The 25,550-nt window shown below is 43.4% G+C and overlaps 1 protein-coding gene across 7 annotated transcripts in view; it reads right to left on the bottom strand.

The window, feature by feature from the left end:
• Positions 1 to 25,298, bottom strand: part of LOC117068569 (signal-regulatory protein beta-1) — a 52,169-nt gene extending 26,871 nt beyond the window's left edge. The window contains exons 1-6 of one of the 7 annotated variants that reach the window (XR_004431174.1): positions 15,278 to 15,671; positions 12,209 to 12,526; positions 11,288 to 11,620; positions 6,628 to 8,596; positions 6,265 to 6,379; positions 4,794 to 5,641 (exon numbers count right to left, since the gene is read on the bottom strand). Coding sequence is in view for 4 of the 7 variants with exons in the window: in XM_033185929.1 (XP_033041820.1) it covers positions 6,267 to 6,379; positions 11,288 to 11,620; positions 12,209 to 12,526; positions 15,278 to 15,631; positions 23,597 to 23,672 (1,194 nt within the window). In the remaining 3 variants the exon portion in view is untranslated. Of the gene's footprint in view, positions 1 to 4,793; positions 5,741 to 6,264; positions 8,604 to 11,287; positions 11,621 to 12,208; positions 12,527 to 15,277; positions 15,672 to 23,596 lie in introns of those variants that run through there. The other 6 variants (XM_033185929.1, XM_033185928.1, XR_004431175.1 and 3 more) reach the window with 6 other exon arrangements.
• Positions 25,299 to 25,550: the final 252 nt, after the last annotated feature.

Here is a 25,550-nt window from a genome sequence, read left to right as displayed (position 1 = left end):
ACATGATCGGATTTCTTAAATAGAGGGAGAAAGCTTATGTGTTTTATGATGTTGGGGTGCAACCTAAGAGATTCTTGAGTCTGAACCTTTTAGATCTCAGTTTATGTTGCAACAAAAAGCGTTGGCTTTTTTTTTTTCTCACTTGATAACTTTATTTGAAACAAATGAAAGTAGTTTTCATATTAAGGTTTTATTTTCTTTCCAGCACTGGGGGCTAGAAAGTGTGTTGTCACTACAAATGTCCAAATTTATTTAATGGTGTACAGAGGTATGCACAAGGTCATGTAATATCAATATATCCCAAATTAACCAAAGTGTGTTTATTGGTATATGTAATGTAGGCCTTTGCTACTTGATCCATAGAACACAGGATGTTCTTAGTGTATCTGAAAACTTTATGTGTTTACATATTATTTCTGTAGGTTGTTTTCAGAAGCAAGTTTTGTTTCCATGGTATGAGTGAGCACAATGGCTCATGTGTAAATTAGAAATAATTGTTCATTTTTAATATGTACTTCATGGTAAAATTTCTTAGACAGACACAAATGGGTAAAAACCAAATTTAGTGAATTGGTATTACCTAGTTTCTAAAGTTTTGTTTATTTTCATTTGTAAGAAGTCATTTACTTAAGGCCCAGTTAATATAAATGAAATTATCATAGTTTGAGTTTAAGAAATACTCAGAAATTGTGCTGTTCTATTTATTTTATAAGAGGGTAACCAGATTTTACTTTGGAACCTCCTGGAGCTCTTTAATGCTCTTTGACCTAATGAAATTTATCTTTTATTACTAAAAACACATTATTCTTATATTTTAATGAGAATAATCATTTACATATTCACATAATGGGTAAAGACATTTTGTTTCACGAATCTATATTTTTTCTTACTATAATGAGAATGTTATAGATTATGCATTTGTATTAATGGTATTTCTTAAAGTAGTAGATTTAATTATAAACCAAACCAACCTAGAAACTATTGTAGGCATCTGTAAATTGTGTTGTAGGTACTATAAACTTAGTGGAGTCTCTTAATCAGGATATTATGTTGTGAATACATTTGTACATTGTTAAAATATATTTCAAGATGTTTTGCTGATTTTAACAGGTGTCTTTATTGGAGTGGTAACTTTGAAGGTGCAAAAGTTTATATTTGTATAAAGTCTACTGTTTACAAAGCAAAAAAGAAAGAAAAACCCAGAAATATTAATATCTAAAGATACATAGTTTAAGGTAAAACACACCAGTGGTTGAAAGAGGAATATTTCCTTCCATGAAAATAGCAATTGGCTTGGAAGGCTTGAGACATAAAGTTTCATGCCTCCAAAAATCATAGTTTGGAATATAGGACTCCAAAATGGATACAATAGGCCAGGCGCAGTGGCTCACGCCTGTAACCCCAGCACTTTGGGAGGCCAAGGCGGGTGGATCCCCTGAGGTCAGGAGTTCAAGATCAGCCTGACCAACATGGAGAAACCGTGGCTCTACTAAAAATACAAAATTAGCCGGGCACGGTGGTGCATGCCTGTAATCCCAGCTACTAGGGGGCTGAGGCAGGAGAATCACTTGAACCCGGGAGGTGGAGGTTGCAGTGAGCCAAGATTGCGCCATTGCACTCCAGCCTGGGCAACAAGAGCAAAACTCCGTCTCAAAAAAAAAAAAACAACAACAAAAATTTTTAAAATTGATGCAATAGTGTCAGAAGATGGCAGGATCTGTGCTTGGAGCAGCAGGTTGCCTTCCCAAGGAAGGAACTGTCAAGGAGTTCTCAAGGAACTCTAATCCTTCAATAAAGATATGCTAGATCCATCGATGCTTATTCAAGTAAAAAATTTTTGTGGAAATCACATGCAGAATTCAGTTTCAACTTTAGGTTGACTTGGTACAGCATGGATAAAATTTGAATGTTTGAAAGAACTGGGAGCCTGGAATCCGTGAGCTAAAATTCCCCCTTCATCTACCATATTTTACCCCGACTCACGACAATAGGTGCAGATGACCAGAGAAGACTTTGGGACACATGAGGAACTGGGAGCCCATGGATGCTTCCTCCAGAAGACTAAAGATTAAGACTGTGGGCTTAGGAATTAAAACTTCCTAGTCTGAAATCAAGCTCTACCAGCGACCAAGTGTGTGACCCTGGGGATACTATTAACTTCTCTGTTTCTTGAGTTTCCTCAGCTGTAAAATGGACATAATAATCACACCAACCTCATAAGATTGTTATGGGAATTAAATGAACTAATATATGCAAAATGCCTAATAATACCTGACTGTGTCCCCAAACCTAGATATTCAGTTTTGCTATTATTATTATAGATATTAGTTAGACGTTATTGTTATTAGGTAGAGTTTTAGTAATAGTAACAATTTTAAAAAACAGATCCTCTGCCCTCAAGGATTTATGATGCAGTGTGACAACCTCGGCCAGTGTCTAGGGGAGGTGGGGGTACCATGGTGATGAGCTGAGGTCATGTGCTTAGCCCTAGAATCATGGGTGCTGAGGTCGTGTGCTCAGCACCAGGGTCATGGTGCAGCCATGGCCTCTGGGGGAATCACTATGACTAGGGCAAGGTGCATCCTAATTAGAGCCTACATAGATGCTCATAGAAAAAGTGCTCCAAATCTTGCCTCATGCTGGGATAAGAGACAAGAAAATGCTCCCAAGTGGAAATCTAGAGGAACAGGTGAGATGGACTGAGAGGGAGAGGAGACATCACATAGAAATACACCTGTGTAGAGCAGGCTGCACACAACTGTGAGTCCTACAAGCAGAGGAGGTGGCAGGGCCTGTCCAGGCTAGCTGGGACACAGGGCTGGGGATATCTGTCTGAATGATTGTCATGAAGAGACCTCAGACTCTGTGCTCTGCAGGGGAGGAGAAGCCCCGCCTTGCCATGATGCCCCAGGAGGGAAGTTGCTGTGGGAGGAAGAGGGCATGAGACTGGGGCCATCCTCCATTGTGAAAGAGGAAGTGGACACAGTTGCCACTGCTGGGAAGTTGCTGACATCTGTGCTTGGGGTTCCCAGACCTGGGAGCCTTGGACAGTACTGGAGAGAGGTTGACTGCCACAGAGCCTGCTCTATATCCCAGAGACTCTCATCTCATGCCAGGGGTCCCATGACCCTTCCTAATTTGAGAGCTCAGACCTATAGGGTTCTGTAGCCAAGGATTGAGCTTGCAGCTTCAGAGACCATAATTCCAGGTGTGGCACATTTGAGGGCTTGTGGCTTCGGAAGCCTTTGGGGATGGAACCAAATCTCCTGGGTGATCCCTATAAAAAGTCTCTCAAACCAACATCAAGTAACAAGCTGAGCAAATCAAAAAACAACAACTCCTCTTAGATCTGTCGGAGAAATGAGGTCACAGGGCAAAATTAGAGGGACAGACAGGGTGATATGGAGAATTACAACTTCCTGAATTGGAAACCTCCACGGGAATGACTGCTGGGGTCAGAAAACCTGCACCGTGAATGGTGAATTGTTGTAAGTTCAGTGAGGGCCAGTCTGAGTTAAAAACTCAGGAGAACCCAGTCATGGGAGCTCCCACACTTCTGCGAATTTTACCCACAGCAGCTTGATTGGTCCTCACAGTGAGTATGAGAGAAATATTCAGTAGTGCTTTCTGAAGAGGAAGGGGAAAGGGCACCGTTTCAAAATATACCAGTATTCTCATCATCTTATGCTTGCTCCACATCAGAAATATACAAGAAGACAAGCACTGTTCCAACTATCCTTGCTATGTTTTACAAAGAAATAATAATTTAATCCTCAATGTTTCTAATCCTTTGAATTACCATGAACTAAATATTTTTCCCTTCTGTCTACATTTGCAACTGACATATTATATTTTCTAATATTTTGATAAATATTATGAGGATCACAGAGGAGTCATTATTTTCCCCTTTGGATGTAGAGTTGCTTTCCAGGGTCTCAGTGTTTTCAGTCATTTTTATAATCTTGCACTGCCATGCAAAGTAAGGACTGCCCTGTATTTAGTATAATATATATAACAATATAATACAGTGTTAGGGAGAAAAGCTAATCAAGTTAAGAGACATTGGAGTGCTAGGGTGGAGAGGAAAATGGATATTTTATGTAGGGTGGTTTACAGAAGTTACCTTTAATAAACTGAAGGACAGAAGAGAGTGAGCCATGCAGCTGTCGCGGGGAGGAAGCCGAGGAATGACAGGATTTGACTTTTCCAAAAAATAACTGAGGCTGAAAAATGCAATCCAGCAGAAGCTCTGTAAGTGGTCCAGGAGGAGATGATGCTGGCTGGGACCATGCAGGAGTGGTGAAGGTGAGAAGTGTGCAGGTTATGGGTACAACTCCTGTGTGTGCCGGAGCAGGCTGGGACTGGCTCAGGAGAGCCAACTGTTAAATTTTCAGGAATTGTGTATTCTAGTTGTTAAAGTGTTAGAAGCTTGAAATGGGCCATGTTGGGAGTATTCACCCCACAGAAATTGACAAACACTACAATTCAGCCTTCTTTGTTCTTTCGAAGAGTCAATTGTCAAACACTTACCATCTCACCAGGGGACGTAAGCATTTTGAAGCAGAACTGAATATGAGGTATAAACAAAGAAGAAATCAAGAAGGACTCCACGGCTTTAGGACTGTCACGGTATTTTTACCATGAGCAACAGATCTGGGAAGGTTGCAGGATGATAGAAAAACTAGTGTTTCCATCACAGAGAGAGGAGGGCGAGCTGCTTTCTTTCTAGGTGTGAGGAGTAGCACACTGTCTTAGTCCATGTGTGTTGCTATTAAAGAATACCTGAGGCTGGGTAATTTATAAAGAAGAGGTTTATTTGGCTTTTGGTTCTGCAGACTGTACAAGAAGCATGGTACTTGCATCTGCTGCTGTGGAGGGCCTCAGAGTGCTTCTACTCACAGTGGACAGTGAAGTGGAGTTGGCGTAACATGGGGAGAGAGGAAGAGAAAGAGAGAAGAGGGAGCTGCTAGGCACTTTTAAGCAATCAGATCTTGTGGGTACTAATAGACCAAAATAGCACCAAGTCATTCATGATGAATCCATCCCCATGACCCAAACACCTCCCACCTGACCCCACCTCCCACGTAGGGGATGAAATTTCACATTGAGATTTGTAGGGGAAAAATATCCAAACTATATCATATGTTTAAACAAAGAGGAAGGAGAATCATTTTTTCTCCTTAAAACCAGGATGAGTGTTAATTTGTATTCAGCAGGCAATAGAGAATCTCAACAAGGCTGGGTAATTGGGTAGGCAGGAATCCAGAAGGTAGAATAACTCTTGAGAATCTGAACTGCAGTTTGTGGCTTATGGACAGTCCAAGATGATGGAGGAGAGGTGTCCTGATGGGTTTAGATTTGGCGTGTTTCCCACATCCTAGGGAGGTGTCATGAGTCACTCCCCAGAGCCCCATCCCATGGCCTCTGCTCAGGACCATGAATGAAGACTGCTCTGGAGAATCAAGGACTCTGCAAAGGAGCAACAGGAACCTGTGGGCAGGAAGATGTCCTGGGAGGGGAGGCATTTGGAGCTGAGTCTGAGGAAGCTTCTCACCAGCCCCTTCTTCAGTCAGAGCCCTTCAAGGAAGGAAGGAGGCGGCAGAGACTGGGGCTCCCATGAGGCAGGGGAGGAGGGAAGGAGCTGTGGATAACATGTCCTTATTTAATCATCTGCTCATCATTTAAGAAACATTTCCTGGGAGGCTGTTATATTCCCGGTGCTGGTCCCCTTCTGGGATGCCTACTGCAAGTGGACAGGCAGCCCTGAGACAGGACTCTGCCGGCTCAGCCCTCTTCCCGAGTCCTGGTGTTCCTTCCCTCATTGCTTCCACTCAGGCATAAAGAGGGTCAGAATGGGTACAGCCCTAAGAGCTGCCCACCTGTGGTTTCTCAACATTACTTGACAGTGGGGATTCCTTTGGGCCCATGGAGTTCAGCATCAAATAATCTAGAGATGGCCTGCAAGGGACCACCCACTCAGTAGCCCCTGATTCAGGCTCCTCTTCTCACCTCCTCATGAGACCCCTGGGGTGCTGTTAAAACATTTGAACACCCTGGCTTATGCCTCCTCAAGCACCCACATACTTACTGGGGTTTGGGAGCCTCTTAGAAGGTTCCCTGAATGTTCTGAGGATGTGGAGGGAGCTCTGTCACCTTCTCTAAGCTCCACTGACCCTGATGCTGCATGATATGTGGGCTGGGCCCTCCTGCTGGCCCTGCCCTTTTGGGGCAGCCCTTGGTCAGGCCTCCATCCCCCACACTTACAGTCAGGCCTTCTGCTTCCAGTAGACATAGATGACAGAGACACCAACCACCAGCAGCACCTTGGGGCCCAGGAGGAGAGCTATGAGAAGTGGAGCAGTGGGAGCCAGTACTGGGCCTGGAAATCAGGAGACAGAAGTTAGGAAGGGGCTACCCAGGATGCCATCCCAGAGGACCCCACTTACCCCATCTGAGGCTACCTGGGACTGTCACTGCTCCAAATCTTTGGAAACTACATCTTACCCTGGCTGCCTTAGCTGCAACATAAGGCAGAAGCCAGGGAAAGAGATTCCTCATTCCCTTACCCTGTCCCAGGCTGCCAGGCTGTCCTCCCGGAGGGACAAAATGGACAGAATGTGTACTCACGTATTCATATGTGTGGCACCCGAGTCCCTCACTTGATCCTCACAAGCCTGTAGGGCAGGGTTTATTATTCCATTCTGATGGGGAGATTGAGGTTCAGAAACTTGAGGGAGGGTCACAAGGTCACTTGCATCCAAACTTACGGAAGCCCATCATGTCCCTTAGGATGATTCCTGAGACTGTGTCCTTTTGAACAAGACAAGTCCAATTTTGCAGGGTCATAGGAACAATTATGAAAGGGCAGGTAGGGGTCATGAGTATAATCGAGTACCCCCAGTTTGCTAAGAGGTAGTTTATTTTCTCTTTGTTTTCTTTCCCGTTTCCCCCTGCTCCCAGTTTCCTACTTAGCCCTTCAGAAATGCAAATATAACCTTTCACCTACCCCTCACCAGATATTCCCTGCAGGGCAAGTTCTTCTGTGTGCTCCAAGACAGATCTCTCCTGGCAAGTTGGCACACCAAAGCATACCCACCACGGAAACTTCACCTCCAGGGGTAGCTTCCAGACTTTCATCCACCAAGAGGGCATATGGAAAGCATGCCCCCTTGGCCACTTTTACAACTGACTTCTGCCCAGGATGGCGCCAACTCAACTGTCGGGTAGCTAAGTCACCAGGCACTAGCAGAGGGACCCCTGCCCTTGGTCCCATCCCCATTACCTTATGAAAGTGTCTGCTTTCTGCTCCAAAGGGGAAGTGGCACATTTAAAGGCAGGACACTTTGTGCCCTTTCCCCAGCCTAACTTTGGAATAAATTCACTTTTTTTTTGTATCAGACCTCACTCTCCTTAATTGGATTCTACATGCAGCAAGCAACTAACATGCTTTTTGTTTATATGAGGATGGCTTCAAAGTGAAAGATTTGCAGGCTGCGCTGTTTAGCCCCAGCAGTGAAGGGGGACCCCGTGTTTTTGAGAGCTGGGGAGGCCCTTGAGGGGCTGGGCCTAATATACTGTGTTGGATAGAAAACACCCTGGTAAGTCAAAGCATGACTCTCATGCTTGGAAGGGACTCAGACATCAAGCTCTCCTCGACCCCAGAGCGGGTGCCATCTGAAATCTCTCTGTTGGACAGACAGGTCTGGGGGAGCACACATTTGGATTCTTTGCATTTTTACAATGAGCATTTTTTTGCTGTTAAAAGCAAACAAATGAAGTTATGTTTACTTCTGTTTTCATGTATGTTTTCTGGGAAATAAAATGGTGCTGATGGGTCCTTAAGGAAGGAATGGAGATCTCAGCATCTGTGGCTGGAATGTTGGAGGCCGGCAGTTCTCAGCTGGGTGGCTCTCTGGAACTTTGTCTCCCTTGAGGAGAGTTGCACTCTCCAAGTTCACTCCTCCTTCTATGGGGCAGCCCATAGAAAGACTGGCTGAATTGAAAATAGGAAGGCCACGCCGCTCTCCTCAATTAACACAACTCTAAGGGACTCTCTCAGTCCTTGGCTTCTCTGAAGAATCAGCTGGGTCTTTGTCCTGCCTGTACTGTGGCTCAGCACGTCCCTTTCCTACACTTCTGCCTTAGTCCCTCAGGCATATTGACCCTGACAGCTCTCTAACGTGCTTCCTGAATTCCTGTATCCACCTCCAGTTGACCTCCTAGCAAAACTGACAATGGAAATGGTCTGAAAAGTAGACTCTAAAATGTAAGTTTGGAAACTGACCACTCATCAAGATTAGCTGGCAATGAGGACCCCAGGGCTGGTAGTGAGTGGAGCTGGGCTGGCCCTGGCTTGCAGCTATGGTGCAATCAATACAACTTTCGCTGGCAGTGAAGTAGGAAGGAAATTCCTTGGCATCAGCCATTTGAAACTGGATTGGGAAATGGTAGTTATGAGGACTAAGATGTTTGATGGCTGTTGCTGGGCATCAATTCTTTGGGGAAAGATGATGAGAAGCTAAAAGTAACTTATCATGAATTAAGGCTCAGTGTGAAAACCAGAGGACTTCTTGGCAGCAGTGTAGATTGTTATCTCCTGGAGCCAGAGGGCAGAAAGAATAGAAGATTGGGTTCCGGATCATTGTAAGAGTAGCAGAACCACAGAGGTGGATGAATCTCAGCTTCAACAGGCTGCTGTGCTGGGCCAGGGCCTTGATGGGGAAGTTGCGGGACCCTGAGATGTGGGAGGGAATGTTTGGGTCAAAGAACTTTTGATCATCAGTCATCTTCTGGGTTTCTGGGGACAGTTGCAGCAGCATAACTAATTATCTCTATAACTAACCTCCCCAAACCAAAAGAAAAAGCAAAAAAGGAAAAGTAAGTTTTGCACAAACCTGGCTCTGAGTATTACTTGAACAAAGAATGCCAAACTGCAAAATCACTGTGGGTCAAAAGAGAACCTTCACCACACCCTAGTGCACAATCTCACTAGGCTGCCACACTGCTGGTGCAGCACATCATATAAGGCATCTTGCATGTTGTGTACCAGCCTAGACAACCTAACATGCATTTCCAGCCATAGTACTTGAGCAAGGATGCTACATCCAGCACACTGAAAGCACCCAAAAATGGCAGCCCTGGTCGGAGCTCCAGTGAGTGGATGGAAGTCTAAAAAGCAAATTCCGCTTCAGACAGATGGTGCAGATTCATCTCTTCCCGCTCCTCCTCGAGAAGCAAGACTAAGAACTCTGGAAACATGAGGAGCAGGCATAGGAGAACTTCCAAGGTGAAAAAGGAAGGCAGACTGGTTAGGGACCTGAGGACTGAGGAACAGCCCTGAGGCCAGGCACCTGGGACCCATCCCCTCAGTATGAGCTCCCAGCCATAGAACATGACCCCAAAAAAAGACACAGAAAAGAGAAAACATCTCTATTCAATAATATAAATCCCCCACTTCAAGAAACTATAAGAAGTAGAGCAAAATAAACCCGAAACAAGCCAGAGATAAGAATTAATAAAAAGAGAAGAGAGCAGAAAATTAATGAAATTAAAATATAAAAAAAATACAAAAACCAACTGAAGCAGCTGATCCTTTGAAAGGATCAATAAAATGGGAAAAAGTATAACAAGGTTGATGAATAAGAAAAAAGAAATGGCACATTTTAAATATCAGGATGAAACGAGGGCTATCACTACAGACCCTGCAGACATCAAAAGGATCATAAGGGATATTATAAACAACTCTACACACAGAAATATGATGACATAGATAAAATGGACCAAAAACTCTTTGAAAAGCACAGGTTGCCAGATCTCACCCAATATGAAATGAATAATGTGAATAGCCCTAAACTATTGAGGAAAGTGAATTCATAATTTCAAAGTACCCCAAAATATTCTTGAGGTACAGATACTTCATAGAAAAATACTACCAAACATTTAAAGATAAATTGAAACCAAATTTGGTGCACAGAAAAATGGTTACAAAAGAAATTTGGGGAAATTTGAATGTATGCTACATTTTAGGTGATGTGAGAGAATTATTTTAACAATTTTATGAAATTTAATGGTATAAAAATTTCACATTTTATTGTTCATAATGATATTGTTTTTGTAAAAAATGTCCTCAATTATCAGATCACCCAGTTGTGGACTCCTCTTGCAACTACATGGGCACGCATAACTGGGTGAGCAGTGGACGTGACTATGCACCTTCCATACATCTCTGATTATAGGGGACATTGTTGTCCTCCACTTCCTGTCTTCACTCTTCCAGCAGGCAGAGACATGGACAAATGAGCAACCCAGCATTGACCCAGTAGATAAAGCCAATGCCATAGAGTATGTGGGAAGGAACCTGGGCCTTCTAAAAGTCTTCTGGAATAGAGACCCCTCCTGGTATTATATGAGAGGGAAATAAGATCTATTTTGGTCATAGATGGGGGAACACTGGCCAAATTCACATCCTTGGGACATTTTGTGTCCCAGCAGAAAGGGAACATTTCTCAAACTAACATAAATTTGCATTATAGGCTGGTAGTGACCCTGTCCTCAGGACCTCAGACTTTCCTTGATTAGTTTGGACCAGTCATCTGGTCTAATGCCTTGATCTAATTGTCTTCAACAATATCCCCTATTGCTCCCCAAGTCCTGGTTTCCCCTTCTGTAAAACTCCAGACTCACTGGATGGTTGAAGCAGGAAAGGAGATCATAGATGAACAGAAATTTGCACATAATAAATCTGCAGAGCGCTGTTGTGATTGTTATTGGTCAAATATCATCATCAGGACCCAAATGAGGCCCATGCTTTTACCACTTATGGTCACCTGGGGGCCTGGTCCAGGCTTAGACTCCACATGTCTTTCTGAAATTCATACAGCAGATGCGGAAGTCTGCTGGGGGCAGGTCACAGATATGAATGGAAAAGTTTAGGAAGGAACAGACAAGGTAGAGGTCAGAAGGAGTAGGAAGGAGACAGGGTGGCTGATGAAAAACGGGAATGTAATAACTGTCAGGGGTAAAAAGCAAGATGCAGAATGCAACGAACACAGGATCCCTTTGCCTCCTTTCTTCCTCATTCAGTATACATTTATGTCAAAAAGTCTGTCAGGTTGTACCTCCAACTCTTAATAGTGATGACTCTTGGAGGGTGAGGTTTGGAAGAATGATGCTGACTTTAAAATTCTACTTTATATTTATAGGCTTCTAGCTTATTTTATGACAAACATAAATATTAATTTTAACATGAAAGAAAAAGATAAAAATTAAAAATTTGAAGTAACCTTACCAGAAGTGGTATCTGAGCACTGTTCTTTCTGGTGGGCTGAGACCTCCAGGGCATGGCTTTTGCTAACCGCTGGCTGCCCATCATGTTCCACCTGGCAGGTGAGCACCACACCATTCCTGTGGGCACAGGTGTTCACCAGGAGCCAGCTCATCCAGTTGTAGGTACCATCCTTGTTTTCTATGAGGGTCGAAGCTATTTCTGTCCGGGACACATTTCCATTCTCCAACCAGGTCAGCTGCAGTCTCTGGGGGTAGAACTTCCTCACTTGGCAGGTGACGTTCGTCTGGTTCTCTGCCCTCATGGGCTGTTGAGCAACCTCCAAGGTGGGTCGAACTGAAACAGCACAGGGCAGAAGCTCTGACCTTGTGGCACAGACAGATCACAGGGAGGGCTCCATAATGTAGCTCCCACCACCACGGCGAGGGCCTCACCAGGACAGTGCTAGGCAGGCAGCACGTGCTCAGACATTGAGGGTGCTCTTTGCATATGAGTGAAATTACTAAGCACAGTGCCTGGCACACAGTAGGTGCTGAAGGACTGGTAGCTCCTACTAGGCTAAGAATGAGTGATATCTATAAGCACAACCCCTTGCATGCAGTTGGAAGGTAAGAACAGTAGCAAAATCAGTGAAATCACCAAGCACACAGGGATTTGGCTCCCAGTAGGTGCTCACTAATTGTAGTTGCTCTTGGTGAAATAAATGAAACTCTCTAGCACAGAGCTTGGCACGTGGTTGCTGGTCCCCTGACAGCTGCCATTTAAATGATGGTAAGTGACCAGCACACCTAGGTGCATGGCAGGTGGGCAGCATCGTCAGGGATTCGATTCTGGGCCATTCAAGATCTAGAGCAGTAGCCTGTGGAGAGGGGAGTGGGCTTGGCAGCCAGAAGTGGGCTTAGGCTGGGTTTGAGGGTCCTCTACCTCGGATGGCCTCAGACAAGTTGGCAGTCCCACGAAGAGGGTCCCCCTGCAAGGTGACATGGGCCACCTCGCAGATGACTTGAGAGCGAACGTCCCCGCGGGTCAGCACCACCCTGGCTGTGCTGCGGATGCTGTAGGACACGCTCTCTCCTGCGGGGTCCACGTTGGTCTGGAAGTCTGAGAGCTCATTCCCATTTTTGAACCATTTCAGGGTGATGTCTTTGGGAGAGAAGCCGTGGGACTCGCAGGTGAAGCTCACTGTGTGCTCAGCTGTGGCCCTCGCTGTGGGGCCCGATACCACGGGGGCAGAGGGTTTGGCTGCAAAAGGAGCATCGATAAACAGGAGACATGACTGAGATGACCATCACTAACGATAAGCGTGTGACATGTTAAGGACCTTCATGGACATTAATCTTTAATCTTTCTAATAATGTCGGGAGGGCAGTCTCCTTATTCTCCTTTTACAGCTCAGGCCACAACAGCTCTGAGAGGTGAGAACCAGCCCATGGTCAGACAGTGAGTAGGGGCAGGGCCCAGAGGGAAGTCCAGGCCTGAGTTCACAGTCCTCTCCACACAGGGTGGCTTCCACCAGTCTGGGCATAGGAACAAAATTACTGACTGGTCTCCCTCCATGTTAATAACTGGTCCTAGCCGGCCTCCCCCGGAGAGCTCACCAACCTCTGAGAGGGCATTTATAGAGCCAATACAGGGAAAAATGGCAAAGTGGCACCACCATGAGAGCTGCAACCAGGCTGCTCAGCTCAGGAGACAGGTGGCCTGGCACACCCAGTTCCTCATCTGCAAAATAGGAGGACAGCATTTCTACTTCCTGGGATGTAGCCAGGATTAAATGGGGCAATGGAAGCAGTTCTGCTTTGGATCAAACACAGAAGATGCTTCTCAAAAATAAACACAGAACTATCTTTAACCCAGACTTTACAGATACACAGAGGTCTCTCTTTAAGTATTTGTGAATTATCCCGTATTTTTATTCTTTTCACCAATATTTCAGTCTGTTTTGCTTTTGATAGGTTTTGCTGTATAACTGAATAATGCAAGTGTTTGGAAAGAGAAGGTTGGAGCATTACTCCACACTTTAAAAAGTAAAGCTGAGTGAGTGCTGCGGAGACAGGGGCTGTAAGTCTGTCTGGTGGGGATGAACTTTGGCTCCCCAGCCTGCTCACCACTCAGGTCTCCTCTCTGAGCCTCAGTGTCTTCATCTTTAAAGGAGGCAACAAATAGCTCCTCCCCCATAGCACTGGTTTTAAGGAGATTCTGGCACAACTGGTGGTCTTTGGCCTCCCTCTGCCTCCCTCTGCCTCCCTCCTGTCTCATCAAGAGAATCATTTAGGCCGGCAGCATGGCTAAGAGGGGTGAATACCCTTCTAGGAGTTAGCCAGTCTGAATCACACCTGAGCCACCGGCTGTGATTGCCTGGGCTGGGGAGACACCACCTGGAAACTTCCGTGCCTTTGCCTGTGATACCTGCACAATCAGGATAAAGCCACCTTCCCCACCTATGTTCAAGGGTTGTGGGGAGCCCTGATTGCTACATCATCTAGGAGGGAAATTGGGCAATATTCTCAAATATGAAAACATACATATCCTCTGGCCTAGGAAAGTCACGTCCAGTTGGAATTTCCCATCTGAAGAGGGTGACACATGTATAAGGTCATCCACTGAAGAATTGCTCTAGTAGCTCAAAGTTGGGAATAAATTACATATCCATTGACAGAAGACTGTAAAATAAAATTTGATATTTCCATTAATTGGAGTATTCAGCAGCTTTAAACAATGGAGCAAGCCTTTATGTCCTGATATGGAATCTCCATATGGAAAGATTTTCATGGGAGAAGTTTTCCAATCACCAACAGACTTTAGTGTCTGCACGTGAGGTGCATTGTGAACCTGTGGGAAACTGATGAAAAGAGAAATGCTGGCTCTCTGACCTGTGGTTCTGTTTGAGGAGCTTTTATTGAGCACCTATGATGCACCCGGCTCTTCTATGGAGACAGCATCCAACACTGGGGAAGGAAGGAGACTGCCTCGATTCAGACATGGACTCTGGCTCCAATTCTGTCAGTAATTGGCCCTGTGACCATGGACAAGGCCCCGTCATGTCTTGGCTTCAGTCTCCCATTTTTAAAGGGGGTTGGGCTGGATGGTCTGAAGTTCCTTCCTGTGCTGACGTTCCAGAATTCAAGAGTGAGGACGAGGTTCTTGAGCCTCTAGCAGGAAACCCCAAATGACCCTTGTTGCTGCCTTATATGGGGAACTCCTAAGTCACCCAGTTGTGGGACCTCTTTCCTGAGGTGAGGGACGTTCTGAGATGATGCAGCTCTGCTCGGAGCCCGTGGTGACTGTGTGACTCAGTCCCCGAATCCCACAAGGGTTTCCCAAATGGACCCGCAGCAAATGCTAAACTTATTGGCATCTCCTCCCACCAGGCCATCAGATTTAACAGTGAATATACCTTCCAGGAATCTTCCCCGTGGGGTGTTTCTGAAGATTAAATAAAGAAAGACACGATTTACACTCTCCATGCCCTGGATGGATTTCTCTTCATTAGAAGGGAAGAGAATGTAAGCTTGGTGGGGAAGTGCTTTGGGCTGTTTCATTCACTGCTGTTTGCACAGCATCCAGGGCAGAGCCTGGTGCACAGTGGGGTCTCAGTGAGTGCCTGCTGCATAAAGAAGAGACTGGGCCACCCTGAGGGGGAAGCCTTCTCTGGAAGCAGAAGGCAAAGTCCAGACCTGTGCCTGGGCAAGTCACTCAAATTGTCAGTTCCCTCGTCTATGAAACCAAAGGGCTGGGTCAGACTGGAAAGACAAGAACTGTAGAGCCACAGACTGGGGATGCCGTCTTTTCCATCAAACATAAGCTGTGGTGCCTCGAGCAACTACCATGACATCTCCAAGCCTCAACTCATGTGATCTGGAGAAGGGATGACATCAGATCATGAAAATGAGCAGCCACCACCACACCTGATTGTTGCTCTAAGAATGGATAATGTAATTATTGACTTACTGTCACACACCAGGGGACGAAGGAGGCCCGCGCTGTACTCACCACGCACAGACAGCTCAGTGCCTGCTCCAGACTTCAACTCCACGTCGGGGCTCCCTTTCCGGAACTTCACACAGTAGTAGGTGCCGGCATCTGCTGGGGTGATGCTACTGATGCGGATGGAAAAGTCCATGTTGTTTCTCTTTGTGAGGTCTGAAACAGGTGTTACCCGGGGGAAGTGGCCTTCTTTCTGATGGTAGATTAATTCCCGGCCTGGTCCAGCTCTTCTGAACCACAGGGTGGGCCCCACAGGGATCAGGGAGGTCACAGTGCAGTTCAGAGTGGCCGAATCTCCAGCTGTGACTGACACGGACTTCTTAGGCTGAATCACCTGCAGCTCCTCCTCACCCAACACTCCTGAAAAGGAGCACAAAGCAGTCATTTTTTCATCCTTACATGATCCTCTGGGTTTCCTCAAGTGTTTATCAATGACTTTCATTGACTGCCTACACACAAAGAGCAGGCCTTGAGCTCAGCACACTCTGTATATTATCTCATTTAACCCTCACAACAAGCCTGTAACATATGACTGTATTACATGTAAAGACATGGAAGCACAGAGGTTCAATTTCAAGGTAGCACTTTGGATTGAGGACCTGAGTGGAGCTCCTGAGCCCTCCTTGGAAGTGTCATGCCTTGGCAGATGTATGATCCTCCACTCTCTGGCCACATGGAGTGTTGTACTTTCTGGACCATTGCATTGATTCTACAAGGCCTTATGACTTCTTTAGACCACTGAGTTGTGAGCAGAAGTGATGGGTATAATTTGTGGGCTGTATATTCAACTGCAAGAGCACCTATGGATTAACCTCTGCCTTCCACAGAGACCCAGGAGACTCTGACGGTGTTCGTTTGCTCCATCAGCCTGAATGCATGAATGACAATAGCATGCAGAATCCTCACCCACAGTGAATATTCAGCTTAAAATGTAAACACAACAATGTTTTAAGCCCCTAGGGATTGCTCACTCATAGCTTAATCAGATTACATTAATTTCCTAATGCTGATGGGACAAATTACCAAAATTCAGTGTCATAAAACAAAAGAAATTTATCATATTATAGTTGCAGAGGTCAGGAGTCCAAAATAATGTTACTGTGGTACAACCAAGGGGTAATGACGAAAGAAAAATACACAATGGTAGAGAATAAAACAGTGGTGACTAGGGGTGAAATTGGGGGAGGTGATGGGGAGATGTAGGTCAGAAAATACAAATTGCAGATGGTTGATAAAGAAGTCCAGAGAATGAAGGTACAATATGAGGCCTCCAATTAAAAATGTTGTGTTGAATTCAGTATTTTTGTTAAAAGCATATTTTATGTGCTCTTGACATACACACATGTGCAGGGTAACTATAGGAGATGCTGGGTGTCTCCAATTGCTTCACTAAATACATGCACATGAAAGCATCATGTGTTACGCTTTACATATGCGCAATTTTTAAAAAAGTTGTCAGTAAAGCTATGTGTCTTCTGGAGGCTCTGTTTTTTGCCTTTCCAAATTCTAGAGGCTGCCCATGTTCCTTTTTTGCAGTTACATCTTCCCATCACTCTAACCTCTTGCTTGCATCCTCACATGTCCTTCTCTAGGCATTAATCTCCTTCCTCCTTCTTGTAAGGACCTTTCTTACATATGATGTCCGCCCTGATGCTAGACCCAGATGTTAAAACCACTGTCTTCAAAATGTTTGAAGTGGTTTTGGGCACGGTGACTCATGCCTATAATCCAGCACTTCGGGAGGCAGAGGTGGGCCGAGCACCTGAGGTTGGGAGTTTGAGACCAGCCTGTCCAACATGGAGAAACCCTCGTTTCTATGAAATACAAAATTAGTCAGGTGTGGTGATGCATGCCTGTAATCCCTACTTGGGAAGCTGAGGCCAGAGAATTGCTTGAACCTGGGAGGCGGAGGTTGAGGTGAGCCGAGATCACGCCATTGATGTGCTAAAGGAAACAATGGATAAAAAACTAAAACCACAGGATTATACATGCATTAACAAAATAATATCAAGAAATAAAAATTATAAAACAAATCAAATGGAAACTTAGGATTTGAAAGTACAATAAATACAGTTCACTAGAGATTTCCCCAACAGGTGTGAGCTGGTAGAAAAAAATCAGAAAACTGGAAGATGGGATAATTGAAATTATTGAGACTGAAGTATGGATGAAAAAAGGAATAAAATAAAGAGAACAGAATCTAAGGGAATTGAGGGACATAATCAAATGAATCAAAATAACATTATTAGAGTCCCAGGGGGAATAAAAAGGGAAGAGAGAAAGGAGCAGAAGATTATTTGAAGACATATTGGCCAAAATGTTTGCAAACCTTGATAAAACTCTTAAATCTAGAAATTAAGATGCTGAGGAAATGCAAATTTAACTCAAGGACAAGCCCAGAGATCCACAATAATACGTATCATATTCCAACTCTTGAAAAACCAAAGACAAAGAGAGAATTCTGAAAACAGCAAGAGTGAAGTGATTTCTTATATACAAGGAACCCTCAATAAGATTTATCAACTGAGTTCTTTTCAGAAGCATTGCAGGCCAGAAGACAGCGGGATGATAAGTTTAAAATGCTGAACGTGGGAAAAAACCTGTCAACCACGAATTCTATACCTGGGAAGACAAGTGTTCTTCAAACATGAGGGAGAAATTCAGATATTCTTAGATAAGCAAAAGCAAAGAGAGTCCATTACTACTAAACCTTACCTACAAAAAATGCTAAAGGGAGTGCTTCAGGTGGAAATAAAAGGATGCTACATGGCAACTAAAAGTTGTATGAAGAAATAAAGGTGTCCAGTTATGTGTACATTTAAAAAAGATCGTATTTTCCTGATGCCTCAACATCCCACAAACAAGCTGTGAGCACCCTAAACACATGATGAGGTAATCAGTGTGACAATGCTGGTCCCTGCCACAATTCCTCTTCTTGTCCTCCTCTGCTGTGACCTAGTGACACTGAAACACTCTAGTAAAACCCACCGTGCTTTTTCTTTGTGTCCTCCATCATGACTCCCAGTAAAGGTAATTGCTTCCCATCTCTCTTCTTCTGCTTGGTTGAGGCTACTCCCTGAACTCCACCCATATGGCTTCCTGTGTGGCATGCCCCACCCCCTCTAGGACCTGTGAATAGAATAAATCATTCCATTTCATATGCCTCTCTACAATAACTTTTCATGGCCCTGTTAGAGTGATGCTTTAAGACTCAACCAGCAAGACTTACTCTACCATTTTCAACACTAACGGCAATGAGGATAGAATCATTCTAAATTGGGGTGGAAAGTTCCTGGGAGAAGCCCTGTGACTGTTCATGCCTTACTGATTTGCTACTTTGATTGGCTACTTTAATTTAAGAAGGCTTTTTACCCTGATGGCTTTCCTGTGCTGTGCCATGTACAGCTTTGCGTTGCCTTTTGGAGTGCGACCAAGACTCTATCCTAAGGTGTAGACCTATTCCAATATCGATAATGACATCCACGTTTCTTCAAGGGCACAGGATGACATAAACTGATAACAACCTCTTCAAAGGAGATTCAAGTGATACACATATTAATGACACATAATCCAGCATCTCTAAGTTGTTTTGGGGTGCCAGTGGCAACATATTCTTCTTTACAAATTTTACTTATAAATTAAAAGCAACAACCACTCCTGTTTGTGTCTTCAAATGATCAACCTAAAAGTAGAGATTTTGGCAATGTCTTTCATGCCTCTTGAAGTCTCTAAACCACTCATGATGGCCACACATTTTCCCCAGGGCCTTTGAGGCAAATATAATGCCCCTCTCGGCCTTTGCTATACTCCATTACAACAACAAATTTCTGGTTATCTGTTGGGCTCTCCTGGCTTAGAGTCCAGATCTGAGGAGCATACTCTCCTGTTGTAATTATTAACCATAAATTGTCCCAGAGCCATGCTCTGCTTATCTGAAATGGAGCTCATTGCAATCTAAACTTCCATGAAAACACAAAATTAAGATCACTGCCAGGTAGAGCTGCACACCTTTCTGTTACCAGTTGGCATTACTATTACTGGGTTTGTTGATGCAATAATCCTCAACCAAATACTAGCTGAGTTCAACAGCATAACAGAAGGAATATATACAATGAGCAAGTGGTATTTATTCCTGGAATACAAGAATGTTTCAATATACAAATGACAAACAATGTAGTACACCATATTTATAGAAGAAAGAGAAGAAACACATGATTATCTCATTTGATGTAAAACAGCATTTGACAAATGTGCACATCTTTTGCAGACAAAAACATCCATAATAGGAATATATGAAAACTTCTCTAAGGTAAAAAAAGTTATATACACATACCTTATTTTATCTTCACTCATGACTGATTAATTTACTATTTTATTTACCTATTTATCATGTATATTACTGTCATTACTATGACATTATTGGAAAAAGAAATCAGTAAGACAATCTCATTCATGATTACTATCAACAAAGCTAAAATAGCGAGAAACAAATTTAACGAAGGACATGAAAGAACTCCACACAAAAAACTGTAAAACCCTGATGAAAAATAAATAGAAGACAAATAATGGAAAGATATTCATGCTTGTGGATTAGATAATTACTTTTGTTAAAAGTGTACATACTACCCAGAGAGATGTACAGATTCAATTCATTATTAGTAAAATTTTAATGACATTTTCCTCAGAAATGGACAAAACAATCCTCAGGTTCACATTAGTCATAGAAAATTGTGACTAGAAAAGGCAATCTTGAGCAAAAACACTGGAGACATCACACTGCCTGATTTCAAAATTGACTACCGTGCCATAGTAATCAAAACAGCATGGCACTGGCATAAAAATAGACACATAGACCAACGGATCAGACCAGGGAGCCCAGAAATAAACTCACACATTTACACTCAATTGACTTTTGACAAAAATGTCAAGAAGACACAATGGGGAAGGTCAGTCTCTTCAAAAAGTGGTGTTGGGAAACCTGGATATCCATGTGTAGAGGAATGAATTAGACCTTTGCCTCATATGACATACAAAAATCAACTCAAAACGTATTAAAGTCTTAAATGTAAGATCTGAAACTGTTAAAGTACTAGAAGAAAAGTGCCATGACACTGGTGTGGGCAATGAATTTTCGGATATGAATCCCAAAGCACAGGCAACAACAACAACAAAATAGACAAATGGCAAATTACAAATGAACAAATTACAACAAACTAAAAAGCTTATACACAGCCAAGGAAACAATCAACAAAGTGAAAAGACAACCAGCAGAATGGAAGAAGGTATTTGATAGCCATACATCTGATGAAAAGTCAATATACAAAATATGTAAGGAAGTGAAACAACTCGATATTAAGAAAATTATCCAACTAAAACATGGGCCAAAGATCTTAAGAGCCATTTCTCAAAAGAATAAACTAAAATGACCAGCAGGCCTGTAAAAATACTCAACCTTACTATTCATCTGATAAATGCAAATTAAAACCACAGTAAGCTAGCATCTCACACTTGTTAGAATGGCTATTATTAAAAAGATGATAATTAGTTTTGGAGAGGATGTGGAGAAAAGGGGATTCTTGCATATAGTTAGTGGGAATGTAATTTAGTAGAGCCATTAGGGAAAACAGGATGGAGGCTCCTCCAATAATTAAAAATAGAACTATCATATGATCTGGCAATCTCACCACTGGGCATATATCCAAAGGAAACGACATCAACATGTCACAGAGATGTCTGCACTCCCATGTCCATTGCAGCATTATTTATAATAACCAGGATATTGACTCAACCTAGGTGTCCATCAGTAGATAAATGGAGAAAGAAAATGTGGTATATACACAATGGAATTCTAATCAGCCTGACCAAAGAAGGAAATCCTGTCATTTCCAACAACATAAATGATCCTGGAAGATGTTATGCTGAGTACAATAAGCCAGGCACAGAAAGACAAATATTGCATAATGCCCCTCATATGTAGAATTTTAAAATGTTGAACTCATAGAAGTAGAGAGTAGAATAGTGGTTACCAGGCACTAGGCAGAGGGTGCATTTTGGGAGATATTGGTCAAAGGATACAAAATTTCAGTTTAATTAGGAGAAATTAGTTCCACAGTTTTGTACAATATGGAGTCTTGAGTTCATAACACGATTTGTATTCTCAAAAATTGTTGAGAGCAGATTTTAAGAGATCTCACCACAAAAATGACATACATACAAGGTAGTTCATATGTTAATTACCTCAAATTAGTCATTCTGAAATGTACACATATTTCATTAATATGATATACATGATAAGTAGATATAGTTTTCTCAAGTAAAAATAAAATATTTTATTAACAATTTCATTGACATTAGCAACTTGGAGAAACAATGATAAAAAATGAAATCTCCTGTGTGTGCCTGTACACTTACTTATATGCACACATGCATAAACATATGTATGCACACACATATATACACACATTTGCAAATATATATAATACATACATATATATACATATGTATAAACACACATATAGATACATTCACAAATATATAGTAAAGTGTGACCTATTGTGATAGTATACAAGTTTGTTTTGTGTGTTAAATAAAATTACAACACACGTTAAAATCTCAGGAAAATATTTGGCCCATAGAAAGCGTCCAACACGTTATTAACAAACTTAGAAGTACATACATCACAATTGTAACTCTGGTTGTTGCTAAATAGTGTGGTAGGCAATAATTAATTCTACGTTTACTTCCCTGCATTTTCTAATATCTCTGCTAGTAGCATAACATGACTAAAAGAATGAACTCTGGAGCTGGTCGACCTGGACTTGAATTCCAGCTGCTCCACTGACTGAGGTAGAAGACAATGAATGGAGAAGTTCTTCCCTCTTCTTGACTCCTTGTTTGCAAGTAGGAAATAATAGTTGTAGCTTTCACACAGGGATGTTGTGAGGATTAGTGGAGTTAAAACGGGCAAAATGCTAGTAACTGTGTCTACGTGGTAGGAAGAGCTCAATTGTTAACCTCTTACTGCTATCATTTGTGTACAGTGTACGTGTGAGAAAAGTCATTTGAAAAGTGAGACCCCTGCCCTCTAGGGCCTGTGAGGTGACATCACAGCAGGGCCCAGTGGGGAACTGAGGGGCTGCTGTACTCAGCCCTCTGGTTCTGGGGTCGGCTCCATGGCCTGAGAAGGGATCAGGACCGGCAACTTGCCTGGATGCAGTAAGCAGGGCTCTCCCAGGCTGCACAAGGAAAGAGCCTCCAATCCTGCCTGTCTTGGGGAAGGGGAAAGAAATTATCCAAGGGAAAGTTAAGAGAACCAAGGGAGGTTGTAGTACCTGTTATGGGCTGAATGTGTTCCCCAAAATGCACGTGTTGAAGCTCTAATCCCCAGCACCTCTGAATGTTACAGTTTGGGAGACAGGGTCTTTAAGAGGGAATTTAGTTAAATGAGGTCATAGAGGTGGGCCTTAATCCAACATGACTGATATTCTCAAAAGAAGAGGAGATGAGGACACAGACACACACACAGTAAGATCATATGTTAAGACACAGAGAGAAAATGGCCCTCTACAATCCAATGAGAGAGACCCCAGTAGAAACTAACCCTGCTGACACCTTGATCTTGGACTACAGCCTCCCTAACCACAAGGAAGTAAATGTCTGTAGTTTTAGCTGCACAGCAGGCAGGTCTTTGTCATGGAAGCCCTAGGAAAGGAATATAGGACCCAGTAAGCAGCAAATGTGGAACTTCTTAAAGAGGAAGCGGTCACAGAGAAATGGGTGGTAAGATTCAGGTCACAGGGGAGGGAGGAGCATGGGGGAACAGAGGACACAGTGAGGAGCACCCTTAGGTAGAACTGTGGCTGAACATTCCCAGGACACACTACACCACTGGCCATCTCAAGTGAGCACCATTACAGACTTCATCTCCTCACAGTGGTGAAGAGAGAGGGCTGGGCTTGGAGTCACATAACCCTGTTAGGGTGCCTCTGAGCTCAGTCTGTGGCCTTGGGAATGTTGCTTGACCCTAGCGCCTCAGCACTGGTAAGGATTTAAATAATGATTTTTCTCTGCTTTGTCAATTGAAATATCAAAATGTAAGTAATTGTAGTGGTGGTTGAATCATCCTGTGGTTCAGTGCCTCTGGTAGCCAGCTGCAGATGCACAGAGAAAGCACTCAGCTCCTTGATTTTCTGCTCTCAGTCAAGGCCTATTTAATCCTTGGCCTTTCTTGGCAGCCCTTGTCATTGTCTGGAATCCCTGGAAGTCCAGGGGCAGGCCATGTCTCAGTGGGCAGGGAAAAAGATTTTAACCCAAGGCAATGCTCACCTGTGAGTGCCCCCAGCAGTAGCGTCAACAGCAGGAAAGGACCAGGAAGGTGGGACCAGGAGGCTGGGACAGGCATTCTGGAGAACTTAAGAGCCTGCTCTGTCCAAACGTCTGTGCTGAGAAGATCGCAGACTCTGCTCTGAGGAGACAAGACAAGCCCTACCTCCCTGAGTTCAAGAGGAAGTGGCTGTGATGGAGTGAGGCAGTAACCTGCTTCTGGATTGTGAAATAGAAGTCAGGCACAGCAAGCAGCTACAATGCAAGCAGTTACTCACGCTCCATTTCAGGAGAATCAGACAGGCTTAGCAGAAATAATGCTTCCTTCCCACCTGAGGTCTGATTTCCTTCCACATTACTCCTAACCCCATCTTTATGTCTTCTTGGTGATTTGCCATTTGGGGCTGTTAAGCCAAGAAGGATCTGTAGTTATGAAATGTTTCCTAAACTCTCCATCTCAAGACCCCAGGATGTGGTTGGCTTGTGGTCTCATTCTGCACTAGCCTCAACCAAGTACTACTCATTTAGGGACAGGAGGAGGGATCACAGGACCTGCTCAGTGTTGGAGAGGAACCAGGTCTGCTCTTGAAATGGTTCCCTATTCCAAACCTTTATCAATATAACTGGCAAAACTTCACCCAAATTCAGTCTCAGGTGGCCCTTAGCACTTTCATGTGCCTGCACCCAGAAGAAGGAATTATTTCCTGACTTCTTCCAGGAGAGGAAGTGGGCTTAGGGTAATAAGGATCTGTTTTGTGGGGTGAGATGGGGATTATGGGTTATGGAAAGGGTATAGGCTTATTATGGGGGAGAATTTGGAGGGCAGATTCCTGGGGCAGTCACATCAATTTCAATACTCTTTGCTCTGTACACAGAACACCTATTCCATTCATCACTGTGTTCAGATGGGAACTGAGGAGGGCGGGAGAATAAATACTCTGGCTAAGAAGATGTGTTAAGGAGTTGGGGAAGTTACTGGGCCTACCTAGGTTCAGTTTTGCCTTCTAACCTTGGGATAATAAGTCTCACTGCCGTGTTTTGGTGAACATCAAAAGAGATAATGACTATATATCCCTGAGATTCAGTAGGTTATTATTGATACTCATGGTGCCAGGTGAAGAGGGAACTCAAATATTGCTTTTAAATGCATTCCTACTGCATGCTGAGTTTCCCACCAGTGGCCTTCTCCCAGCTTCCCAGGACTTCTGGGACCCAGCTTATGTGGTGTACTTGGTCTACCTCTGACATTCTGAGATCAGTCACTCCTTCTGGATCCTCTTTACCCTGCTTTTTGTCCATCTGTAGATGAATTCCTTTTCTTACAATCTCCAGCTGTGTGACTTTCAGCAAGACACTTGACTTCTCTAAGCCCTAACTTAATTACATGTAAATGGAAGTTATAACATGCACCTTGTAGTGATGTGGTAAGAGTAATATAAACCATACAGAAGACTTGATTCATATTTAATTATAAGCAAAAAATTGTGGCTATAATTACATTTGTGTACAGGAAGAGTTCACTGCTTCCCTGATATGCTTGTGCTTCAGAAAAACTTCCTTGGTAGGAGAAATGGTTTCTCCTGCATCATCTATGACTAAGAAAGACCTGTCTGGAAGCCTCTCTTTCCCATGCTGGGCTTGTAATCCTTCACCTATCATGAGTAATTGTCAAATGAAATTGTAAAAGTCATCACATTTCCACCCAAATTTCTGTTTCAATGTGGCAGATGCACAGAGGGTGAAATCATCACCTCCTTCTCCACACTCACAGAAATGAATATAAAAATGATAGAATCACGTTAATCGATGCCAAATTACACTTTAAAACAAGAAACTAGTCTCTAGATGACATGAAGGGTAGTAGCTGCTGTGTTTATTGTAGATGTCCTGTGCTCCAGATACTGTGCCAAGCATTTTATGTCAGTTACCTTATTAATTCATCAGTCTGGCCCCAGGA

Source organism: Trachypithecus francoisi, unplaced genomic scaffold (genome assembly GCF_009764315.1).
Source record: "Trachypithecus francoisi isolate TF-2019V2 unplaced genomic scaffold, Tfra_2.0 Lachesis_group21, whole genome shotgun sequence".
Taxonomy (NCBI): Eukaryota; Metazoa; Chordata; class Mammalia; order Primates; family Cercopithecidae; genus Trachypithecus; species Trachypithecus francoisi.
Note: the sequence above shows the minus strand (reverse complement) of the source record. Positions and strands in the feature narration are given on the sequence as shown.